Source organism: Tinamus guttatus, unplaced genomic scaffold, assembly GCF_059628265.1.
Source record: "Tinamus guttatus ecotype Peru unplaced genomic scaffold, ASM5962826v1 Tinamus_guttatus_pri_ptg000355l, whole genome shotgun sequence".
In the NCBI taxonomy this organism is placed as follows: Eukaryota; Metazoa; Chordata; class Aves; order Tinamiformes; family Tinamidae; genus Tinamus; species Tinamus guttatus.
The window spans coordinates 3,247,725-3,260,479 of record NW_028288889.1 but is presented as its reverse complement, the minus strand read 5'-3'; the positions used below and the strand labels follow the sequence as shown (position 1 = coordinate 3,260,479).

The following is a 12,755-nucleotide window of genomic DNA, read 5'->3' as shown; positions in this document are numbered from 1 at the left end:
ATGTAGGCCTTCAATACAGGAAGGTAACACCTGGCATCTGCAGCATAAAAATGTAAATATCATAATAATATTTTTACTGTGCTACTCTGTTTTTTTTTTTTTTTGCCATTTACTCTATATCTTTTTCTTATACTTTAAATCTTTTCACTTTAAAAAATAACATAAATTTCCTACCACGCATGGTCCATTTGGCTGATCCTATTCTCCACTTTCAAGCTACGAAGTGCTCTTTTTAATATCTTAATAAAAACAATAATAATAATAATAATCAAAAAGAAATAGATGTTGCTGCTTTTCTGAAAGCTGACTTTTCACTCCTACAATCAAAAATAAAGACTGTAGCAGCAAATCCTGGTCAGAGTAAATTAACTGCAATGGAGAAGCATGTTCGGTCATTAGCATTAGCTCTATAAAAAAAACTGTAATTGATATAAAAAATCAGCATTTTTGAACAGAATTATTTTAAGAAAAGAATATGGTAAATCTAGTGTCAGTGAAATTCTTGGCAAATTCTTTTAGTTTAGCATGCTATGAATATCTCAGGTGTTGTGAACATATTTAAAATAAAAAAAAATCCTCTGTCACTGAATTTTGTTTCAAATCTTTGAAATTATATTCAATAGCCTCAAGAAATACAGCTCTTAAAAATAAATAAATGTTTTTGCTTTGACTGTATCTCTAAAAACTTGTTATCCCAATAAATGGTGATGGGGCCATTCAAAAATATGCAGTACACAAAACATATAAGATAGTACAGACAGACGTAGTACTCTTACATTTATCACATACAATCAACATTTCAATCTCTATTATATTTCACAATTTGTTATTCAAGTTAAAGCACCTACATATGGTGATTTTACTTTCACTGTACAGCCTAGGTTATTGGGTTTTAACACTGTAACTTGCCCCATTGGACCGAATCATGCAACTGTCACAGATCAGTGTATGTGTTTTATAAGGCATATTGGAACAAGTTAAAAATCATTTCTTATCCTTTCAAAAGTTGGTTTACTTAATGGAGGAGTTCCTGGATGCCTCAGTCCTCTTAAGTCCATAGGAAATCAGTAGGGTAATTTATTTTAAAGTGTAATTTATTTGGCTAAGGATGGTGCCACGGGATTCAGAAGGGGTTGCAGTCCTCACATTCCAAGGGAGTCCTTTGCCTTGGGTGGAGGGCAGGATAAATCGGGCTACATTCAGTACTCCAGGTAGGCGAGGACACCAAGGGCCATCAGCAACAGGCCGAGCAGCGTCGGTGGGACTCCAGCAGTGGCACCTGCACATTGAACAGATAACACGGCATCGGTTTTACCTCAGCAACACCCACAGCAAACAACCCTGGTGCAGGCAAGGAGTCAGAGCAAGGAGGCTTGAAGGCCAGCTGGCATATCTCAACACAGCGTCTACCTGTACGGCTAATCTGGAATGGACAGAGAGACTCGCCACAGCTCGGTGGAGGGCTCGGTCTTTTATTCTGCACAAGTTGTTTATTCAGCGTGTTTATACAGCTAGCAAGGCCATTCAGAACACATCAGCATATTTTGATTTGATGGTCCAGCAAGCCAGGAGGTTATACCAGGAGGTAAAAGGTCAAAATAAATATTTAAACATGTGAAAACAAAATTAATGGAGTCTTTGAAATGTGACGAAGCAAAGAGACACCTTTGGAAATGTTAATGTTATTATGATCAGCAATAATCTGAGAGATGTCAAAGAGCCTGGGCCATTTGTTTACCTGCTGGCTTACAAAGTCCAGATGGCTCATTTCTAAGAGCTCGGCATTTGAACACTCACAAGAGTCTTTCTTGGGCAAATATTTTAAGACAAAAACTATGAATTGACAGCTTACAAACTTTACGTGACTTGGTCTGACAAACAGGCACAAGAATTGCCATTGTGTTAAAATGGCTTGCGTTTTCATGGTCTAGCTCCCTGTAAAGAAGTTTCTATATTGCAAAATAATCCAAGCAAACTGAGACCAAGCGGCAACTTAGCTGTCTGCCTTGGAGATTAGCCAAAGACTCTCAAAGGTGCTGGATAACAGGCTATTCTTTCATGCCGGAGAGGCTCTCTGGCTGTGGCAGCACGTAGGTGGGCAGCGTGCGCCATAGCTTATTGCTGCTACTGAACAGAGTGTAAGGATAGAAGTGCAATAGGCTGCAATGGTAACGAGGAGCTGCTGGAGAGATCTGCAGCAAAAAGTTCTTCTGATTGAAGAAAACACCAGACTGAAAAGGCAGCACATTAACTCAACAGAGCATATTCCAGCATGTAGCCATATTCAAGCTACCTGCAAGACAACATTGTGCCAAATTTCAAGCAATCTTTCACAGAATTTATAGCTCGTGAAGCTGCTCACATTTTCTCATGAGATGTCTTGCAAAGTCAAGTCAATTACATCATCTGATCCACCATCACACAGGAGAAGGACAAGTCTGTACATTTTATGTGTGTGCCTGATAATTTTTTGCATCTTTCAGGATAAAGACCTTTATTTTTCACTTCATGTCTCTCTTGAGCTTGCTATTAAATAAAGTGCTGTATTAATAATGTTAGCAAAACGAGATCCTGAGTACAAAAGTGTGAAAAAAATGCTGTTTTGAAATGCAAATATGACCAAATAAATGTCAGAAAGGTACCTTCAAGAATTATTTCTTACAGTAGTTCTTACCCACAGTAACAAGGAGAAAGTGAGGAAATTGGATGGATGTGGAACACACAGGTAACAAAATACTTCCTACCCAATAAATGATCACATACAGAATCTTAATCTTTGCACTAGGTGGAGCTTTTTCATAATGATATATTAATGTTTTCACAACTTGTTGCAGCAATTCCTTTCAATTTTATACAGTTATGTATAAATTCCACGCATACACTGGAAGTCCCTGAGTTCATTATTTATCCATGAAATATTCAGAGGATTATACCTCCCTGTATAGGCTCCGTAGGCTAAAACAAGAAGCAGGGCCAAAGTGCACCAGTAGACATCTTTCTGTGGTTTGCATAAGGGATTAGAAGGAGATGTAACATTCAGTTTCCAGTGGGGAAAAGGCAACTCAGATAAGGACTAACAGAATGAAAATTAGCAGAGATGATATAAGGGCAAAAAGAGTCCACTGGAGTGGAGGAGGACTCATCTGTCACAGCTACTGTCTTACTCACTGCCCAGAGACAATCATCCATTTTTCCTACCAACAAATTCATGACTTAAGCCATAAAATCCAAATGCATGATTTGGACCATAAAATATCACAGCATGCTACAGCCCAAGGAAATGTCTTATTGGTGTGCCTATAGCTGTGGAGCCTGGAAACTGCTGTGCACAAAGCAAAACAAATGCATTTATTTTAAGAGTCCTCCCACCTGAACTTCTGTTCTTCTGCACTTCTGTTGGCCTCCTCAGAGAAAATCTGGGCCTCTTTGCAGACTCTTTTAAAGGAGCTCTGGACATCACTCCCCCAGCTTCTCCCACAACCTCCTCTCCTCATTCAGCTTTGCATGTTCCTGCCATTTCAAACAAGGATCGCGACCAGGACATGTCAGACTAGTGTGCTGCAGCTTCTTTCCTCACAACTGCCTTGTGACAGGGCTTCCCAAGTCAGACCTAATTCCTGAATAAAGTAATAAAAATCAGGTTCCACCTCATAAACCTAGCACCTGTAAATCACTGGAGAGAGGTTGGTCCAGAGATACCTTTTAGCTAAACCCTCTCTAATGAAGAGGAGTGTGTGCCCTCCCCAGGAAAGCAGCGATGCTTTTGAGGTGAAAAAACACCACATAGCAGGATGTGCCTGCAAGTGTTCATATGATGTACGTACAAATCCTTTAACAAAAGGATGTTTGCTGCTCACTTCTGAAGGGACAGTGGAAAGTGCAGAGGGAAGTGATGGAACAAATGAGAAACTCAAGAGTAACTCCTTTGCTTGTTTGCCCCAAAAGCATAGAGATTTTGCAAAGGCAGAATACTGCACCATAAAAATGCAAAAGTAAACAATACAGACAGAAGATTCAGAAAGAAAAATAAACGAATGAATGAATGAATAAAAAGTCCTGATGCCTGATGTGTTTAGTGCTATTTGAAAGAGAGATCCGAAAGACAATATGTCCTGAGCCATCACTGAAGCTGGAATCCATCGGTAATATATTCCGAAGACAGTGTCCAGAATGTGACCAACTGTTTCCCCTCTTGTTTCTAACACTGACAGTGGAAATAATTAATTTTACATGATGCAGGTTTCTCCATGTCCAGACAGACAGAAATTCCACAGCATCCACCATGAAGCCAGAATTCAGAGCTTTTCCCACAGAACTTATTTTCTGCTTCAACTATTTTCCTTTTTATTTTTTTACTCTTTCTAGGCCCACTACCATCCCGCTCCTCTTGACTCTGGTTCCCATTCAAATGAAGTCCTTTTGTTTTCCACTTTCAACCTCCCTCATAGAAAACTCCCCCTTCATCTTCCTCTTGCTTCAGATCTCTCAAACTCTTCTCTGCTCCCATTCCCACCTTTTCTCCTACTACTGTCAGATTGCCTTCTGAAGTCAAGATTTTTTCCTACTGCTTCTCTGATATTCAAGCACTTATAAAATTAAGATAAAGAAATGTACCAACCCTTCATCAGCTCAATTCAGCTGTAAAAAGAATACTTCTGTGAATTAAACACTTTTCCATAGAAAGCAGTATTTTCACTGTAATAAAGAGATGCAGTTAAGGAAAATAATGGACAATCACTTGTAGCAGATATCATAAAGAGAGGAAATTTATGCTTAAAATGATTGTATGCTGATAGATGTTCCCAAATATAGAAATTGCACATTTGGGCAAACATGAAAATGCTAGGATATATGTATGGGTACTTTTTAGTGATTTATGAGACACATGAGTCTTTTTTGTAGTCTTTATCCCCAAATATTAAAGCAGTGGTTCTTAAAAAATGAACAATAGTCACAGAAAACAAATTCCATATTTTGTACACACAAAATGTATTCTACCTTTGTCAGACAGGATAATGTGTCTGGAAAAACAAAATTAAATTCATATTTTGAATACGTCTAATGTAGCAAAAGAAAAAATGTTTGCTGAATGAACTTGAATAACTAGCAAGAATGAGGACATTTCTATTTGCATGTAACTATTCTACAAAGAGAAAGGAATAATTAATGTTCCCCTGCGAAGTGCTCTTCTGGCTTCAGATTTAATAGTTAGCAATTCACTTTGTTCCATACAAGGTTCAGTTGCTGCTGCAGAGATTCTTCTAACAGCTCTCTGTAAGGATGCCAATCCAACTCTTCAACAGACCATTAACTGAACATTAGGAGGGCAAATACACAATAAACAGGTTTTTTCACCTTTTTTCTTGTTAGATTACTGACAAACATGTTAGGAACCATACTTGACTTTACCTGAAATATGCATCACCAGAGCATGACCACAGCCAGTACTCTGCTGTAGCTCATGAATGCAAATTTAATGTAAGGTTTGCCCAAGTACCGACTGCAAGATTTGAGACTGCACAATTGAATAATGCAATCGCAATCTGTCAGTTTTAATAATCTTTAAAAATGAATAAAGTTTCAGATGAAGAATTAATGTCTACAAATAAAATTGTGGATGCAAATTAAATCAGAAGAATTATAACATTCCTTCTAAGTCTGGCCAGATATGTATGGTCTGGATATATTCACCATAAAAAAGCCTCATTCTTTCCTAGTATTATAACGTGTGATCTGTCACTCAGCCAGCATCTCATGTGTTGAGAGTACATTCAATTGCAAACTACAGTCACCGAAATAGGGGCCAAAACCAAATCATGATCCTGGTCACAGAACCTAATTTGTATTCTAGCATGCTATGTTTGGATTTGAGAATTAGATTTCTCTCTCATTGTTTATTTCAAATAAACAATGAAATGTACAACTTAATTTGCTCTCCCAACAGCCCCAGGAAAACTAGTAAAATTTTAGTTGTGTTTTCTTTATATTCCCACAAAGGCCTTACTGCTGTTTGCTTTGGAGTTCCTGTAATCAGCATTTTAAGCCTAGGATTACACCATCTAAAGTAGAATACACCCGGAATATAGTTTAAAACACAGTATATAGTATGTGGTGTATATGGTTAACCTAATTTTTCTTTCCTCCCTTCTGTTTTACACAGCCTTTAGAGACAACTTGTTCATAAACGGTTTATCTGAGTAAAGGAAGGGAACAACTACTGGACAGGTTTTACTTCAACAAAATCATTACATATCACAGAAATTCCTGGTAAAATCCAACTATTCCATGTTTTTCTATCTGTATGTTAAATTTGGTATCCATCTCAAACACACAATTAAATCTTTTGCCCTTTAAAGGGAGATCCCAGCTCTTACCTCAACAGTATTCAATACTTTTCCAATTATATATAAAATTAATGAAATGACTTTAGAGCCCAAATGAAATGGGCATTAAAACATTTCAGACTTTCACATATTTCCCAAGATGTTGTAATGATTTATTATTTTAAAACGTCACTATTTTCTTTAAATGTTACTTGTCTTTAAAACATGACATTTTCCCTCTTTCCACTTTAGCATTCCTTTTAAACCAGAGTTTAACCAAATCTAGAAGAATCTATCCGAGATAGTAACAGAATCTGATCTGTGAACCAGGAAATTAGTTATTGGTCAGTCATCTATGAAACTGTCACATATAACAACTTTTTTTTCTCAATGGGAAAGCATTTGTCCTGCTAACAGGCACTAATGTTTAGCCATACTTCAGCTAATCATAAATTGATCCTGTACGGACAAAACTCTCTGTTGTTCTTGTCAGCAAGGGTCGTTCAAGAATTAATATGTATTAAATGACATCAATTTTCTTAGTTTCCAGGAGCTGAAAATTGAGGGGAGTGTCTAAGTGACTATTCAGTTCTAGTTTGAGAAGCACTGCATTTTTGAAGTGAGCATCTTGGCTGTTCCCTTCTCTGTGATGTGTGGAGCCATTTTAGATACATTGCTCAGCACCAGCCTAGTCCACAGTAGACCCTGACATGCACATGTAGAGCCTCCATTTTTGGAGTTCAAACCCCATGTGGACACAGTCCTAGGCAATGTCCTCCAGGTGACTCATCTTGAGTGGGGGGTTGGACTAGATGATCTCCAGAGGTCCCTGCCAACCTCAGCTCCCATGTGGTTCTGTGGTACAGGGAGCCTGAGCACCAGCTTTCTCTCTATAAATACACTCCTGTTGTGCTGTACAAATTGCTCAGGTAGATGCAGACCAACCATCTGAACGATAAGAATATCAGCAACTGAGTTATTCAACTTTTTGTGCTGGCCCACAACCCAAAATTGATCTTCTGTCAGGGCTGTCTGGTTTTATATTTCTTCATTTTACTTTAAGAAAGGTGAGTGCAAAACCTTCTGATATTCTTTTTTTCCTTGCTTCTAACTAAGCACTGCCCACTTCTGTGGGAAAAATAAATGAGCTAACTGAAATTAAAGGGATTTTTGGTCACTCAGAACCTCTGAAGACAGTTCATTAGTTTCTTTAGCATCAATTCCACAACTTTTAAGCAAGGTGGTCACCAATGTCTGTTTTCTGTGTGTGTTCATATTTTCGTATTTATCCATCAAGAACAGAGAACTGTGTGTGTGGGTGGGGATATAAATTCTTAGGTTAAACTAAAGTACATAAGCTTGTGGGTTTGCAGTTCTGTGAACTGACTTCAGAATAGAAATTCCACTTGTCCCATGTGGAAATAATGTCTCCAAGAAATACCGCTGCAAAATAAATGGGAAATATGGGCAGTTTAAATCCTGCTACCCTTATTCATGGTAAATTGAAAATAACTTAAGTAATCAGAATCTGCTTATCTTGTATCACTGGCATCAATGCTATATCCTGGATCCAATTTTTCCTCATCTAGGAATTCCCTTTGTTTAGTCATGGGGAAATGTTCATTTTGCCTACGCCATAAACCTTTCAAGAAAGGATCTATGGAGTAATTCACAGCTTTGTGAATGATTGTTCACAAACAGACACACACACAGCAGACATATATGATGGCAATAATGCTGTCTGCATATTTGCCCATATTTTGTGCCAGCCAGACCCAGGCTAAGGTTAGTTAGGAAACTAACTGTCCTGTGTAGCCATGGAACAGTCAAATATTATCAAAAAACAAAATCACAAGCTGCTGAAGGTCTGCGCAGTTTCACCCCACCATGCTAATCTTTTCCATCCTACTCGAAAACCCACACGCCAGAACCAAGCACCACGTAAACTTTTTATTTTGTTTTGGCAGTGACCCCTGACTCACTGGTAGCATCTGCTAGCATTTGCATGTGCTTCTTTTCTCTTGACTCTGCCCCTGCTGCCAAAATGGAAAGATACCTTGGACTCCAAAGAAAATGAGATAATTGCCAATAGGCAACACTTAACTGCCAATAAATGTAAATTATATCTCAGCTGCCTCTTTGCCTTCGCATGTATTATAGAATCTTTTTGCGTGAAGAGTTAAGTAGAAACCACAGGCAAACTTTATATATATATATATATATATATATATATATATATATATATATATAAAGTAGATACCTAACAAATAATAATTTCACTCTGTGGAAGTTCTTCTGTGGCTAATGAACCCATGCAAAACCTTATTTGTACTTCATGCACACACTGTGAGCTTCAGGATGTAATTACAGGTCAGGTGGCCTAGGTCGGGTATGGTCAGACAGGTCAGATATGACCTGAAAGCTTGTCCTACCCCTCAGCCTCTGCTCCATCTCTCCAGTTGTGAGCAATCAGCCCTGACAAACTGGCTCAGGAGCAGCACCAGGAGTCCTGCCAGGCCAAGTAAGGCTGAATCATGTGTTCAGCTGGGAGAGATGTTCACTGCTGGAAACTGTCTGATGGAACAGCAGGGGAAGCATTGAATGAGTTTTACTTTAGGCCAATTTTAGCAGCTTACTCTTACAAAAAACTTATCTGTGATTACGCTGATTCTGTAGTATAGCAAAACTCTTGGCTGTAGATGTTCCACACATTAATGTATTCTTCTGCATTCTCTCAGAAATTATGGTTGGTGACTGTTCAGAGAAAGTTAGCCCTCCTCTGAGACAAGCACTGAGAGGTTTTTCATCAAGAAGGTCTATTTTGTCGGGGGAAAAAAAAAAGAGGCTAGGAGAGAAAGTTCTTGTTCTAATCCTGAAAAGAAGAAAAGGAGAAAATGGGTAGATCTTGTTTGGCCAGTCTGGGAATTACTGGATCCTTCTTCCTGGGGATTAAGGACACTCTGCTTTTTCTTTTCAAGAAAACATGGATTTTTTGCAATATTTTTGTGAATAAATATAACCCAAATGTATACCAGTTGATCACTCCTCGCTTTGCAAACAAGCTGTATTTTAACCAGCTGCGTGGTGCAATGGGTGAACAGTGCAAACAATTCAGATGCACAAATGTAAGTAATGGTGCACTAATGACAAACATCAAATGACAATCTCAGACAATCACATCAACTTAAATGAAAGATACTTCTCACTTCTACTTAGAATTAATGTTCTTCCCTCCATCCTCCACCGGCTTAATATAATTGTGTTCAACATGCATAGAATACAATAACAAACTTTACAATATGGTGGACCTTTTTTATTCTAAAAACGGCCTGCAGCATTTCAGGATGTAATAAGATGTACTGTTTGATAGGTTTATGGATGGAAGGTAAAATATATACAAGTATTTAATAGGTTTATGGATGGAAGGTAAAATATATACAAGTATTTCCCATATTGTCATTGACATTTCGTATATTATAAATAGGTCTTATACCGCAAGTAAATACATGATTGTATCTACTCTTAGTGTCTGCAGTAAGAAATGCATCTATTTACACATTACTACAAGCTGCCAAATAATCACAATATATTCTACGCCTTTAGTTGAATGATTACCATAGGTAAATCTGAAGTTCAAAAGTCTTACAGTTCAAAGGGGCACAAAATGCTTGGTTAAAATCTACCTCTGAGGATCATCTGGTCCGACCTCCCTCTTTCACTAGGATCAGCATCAACACTAGATCATGTCAACCACAACTTTGTCTAGCTGAGACTCAAAAATCTCCAAAGAAACTGCCTCTCTTGGCAGCCTGTTTCAGTGCTGCCTTCTTAGTGAAGGTTTTACTGATATCCAGCCTAAACTACCCAAGCTGGAATTTGTGGACACTATTAAGTTATGTGCCATTAACAGGAATTTGTTTCCTTCACCTTGGTAAATGTCCTTTAAGCAGGTATGTGCTCCTGTTAGATTGTCCCTCTCCATCAAATGAAAAAGCTTTTGCATTTTTCAGAGGAACTAGACTCTGTGATACTTCCATCATACTAAACTAAGGGGCTGTCCACCCTCCTAACTACTAAAGATGGTTTTTGAAGGCATTTGGACTTTGCTGAAGTTACTGGAAAAAAAGGATGATTACTGCCTTTTGTCAGGGAATCACTGGCTAATCACTCTCCCTGTTAAGAGTGTGAGGCTTCACTTAAAGACCTGGGATATTATCCTAGGATTTGCTAATAAATCTATCCTAGGATTTCTGAATTACTCTCTTCATTGATTGATTAGGAAAGTAGTCTGGCTAGATTAAGTGCACAAAACTGAGAGGGATGAATATGCCACTATCCAAGGCGCAAGAGGTAAATCAAAGGCTGAATAATAAAGTTGGACTGCTTGGAATAATAAAGTTGGACTGCTTGGTACTGAAAATTAAAACACATAAGTATCATCATGATTGGAAAGTATTCCCTTTTCCACTCCTTCATCCTTGTGATCCTGTCTGCAACCCTGTCTAGCTTATTAAGACAAAAAAAATAACAAGAGTCTTTCAAAGATTACTTTAAATGACTATGAACACTAGTTGGCTACCTTTCATTTTTCAAAGCAATTGAAAATACTGTACAAATGTAATTCTAAAGTTAGATGCGGTGAAACCAGTATTTGTATTTGTAATAAATTAAATTAGTGTGCATTAAAGAAATTACAATATTAAAGCAAATTGTTAGTCTTTCACTCTATTAGACATTTACTCTACAAGTATTATGTTTCTTTTCTGTGATGTTCTTTTTGCTATGCTGCTATATTTAGGCAAAGGAGAGTTAATAGGATCTTCCAAATTTTCTCCATTTTCCTTTAATGATATGGTTGAATGTATATAAAATATGCAGCATTTTGTTTCATTAAAAAAAAAGGTAGCATAGTGTGCTCCTCTAATAAAATATAAAAGCATGTTTTTAAAAATACTTATTTATTGTCAATCTCAATAACTGGATAAATTACTGTAGAAGAATAAACCATTCAAATGTGCTTTGAATGTCAAATCTTTAATTCATTAATCATCCTATTGAAACAGTGTCTATCAAAAAAGCTTTGAAATTTTTAATAAAAGCATTTCTAACCACACATAGAAACACAATTTACTTTTCTTCTCCACCTTGTGCATTTTAAAACTCATTCATTGACTGGTGGATAATATCCGAACTGCTGAAAACAGTAAAGAGAAAACATTAAGACTTCACAAGAAGAAACAACTTTTTACTCAACTAAATATTATTCAAACATTTTATGGTACAGACTTCTTAAGTTTTGGGAATATAGGATCACCTTTAGTGAGTCAGACCTAAGGCCTATCTAACTCAGAACACTGTCTCCAACTATTCAATAACACTGGAAATTTATGGCATGCAGAATATGGATTTCCCTTATATGCATTCCCATCTCTGTTAATCAGTAGTTCCTGAGTCAAAGGTGAGTGCAAGTTGTTGTTTTGAACAAAAATTGATAGACCAATCTCCATTAATAGCTGTAGTCTGCACATCCTGCCAAAGAAAGTCCCATTAATCTTATGTCATGTAAACGATTATAACTTCGATTGATTTCAACCTGCTGCTGCTAATTTCATTGAGTACCTTCATTTTCCTACTACGAAGAAAAGTGAATGATCTTTTTTGTAATCTTTCATGAATACATGACTAGCCATCCTTAGTCTAGCTGAAGACTGCTCCTCATCCTGAATTCACGCCACAGCACTATACATTTGTTGATGATCTCTATACTTTTAGTTCTTTCATACATGTTCTGTGAACTAACACCAATTCCAAGAGTATTTCTTCTTCTGTGATAGTCACATGTTCCTGTAACACTTGTCCAAGCTTGGGAACAGCCAGCAAAGTCTCCAATGTGCAGCAAAGCATAAGGAGTTGCCATAGCCTTCTCTTTTGCTAATCTTTAAAGACATTACAGAGTTCTCATGAATTCATGCAATAGCCCTCAGTGGGGATTTTGCTGGCAATTCCCAAGCTTGCAGACAGGCATGTAGCAACGCAGACTGAACATGCAAAACCAGGCACAGGAGGAAGGTACAAGGTGCTTCACAAAACAGCGATCATTTTTCTACTTTTCAGTGTATGGAAACTAAGGATTCTTGTTCTATTAGCTTTATTGTGACAATGAATACCTTATATGGCTCTTGTTTCAAATGATACTGTTCTCTTAAAACTCTGTTGGTATATAAACACACTTACCTAATTCCTAGCTATACATGGCTTATGAACATTGTGACTAACAACGAAATTGTGCTGCATTCACACTTTCTCACCAAGGCTCTTCTATAGGAATAAAAATAAACAACAAATAAACAGCATCAAGAATGGGATAATGCAGACTAAGCAGCATAACTTGAGAAGAAAACATTTCCACAGTCCTTCCTGGATTTAATTTGA

At 37.4% G+C, this 12,755-nt stretch overlaps 1 protein-coding gene across 1 annotated transcript in view; it reads right to left on the bottom strand.

The window, feature by feature from the left end:
* Positions 1-675: 675 nt before the first annotated feature.
* The window catches only part of CNTN1 (contactin 1), a 330,215-nt gene continuing 318,135 nt past the window's right edge, over positions 676-12,755 (bottom strand). The window contains exon 23 of the mRNA XM_088529924.1: positions 676-1,279. Within this exon, the coding sequence (XP_088386050.1) occupies positions 1,200-1,279 (80 nt within the window). The 3' untranslated portion in view covers positions 676-1,199. The remainder of the gene's footprint in view (positions 1,280-12,755) is intronic.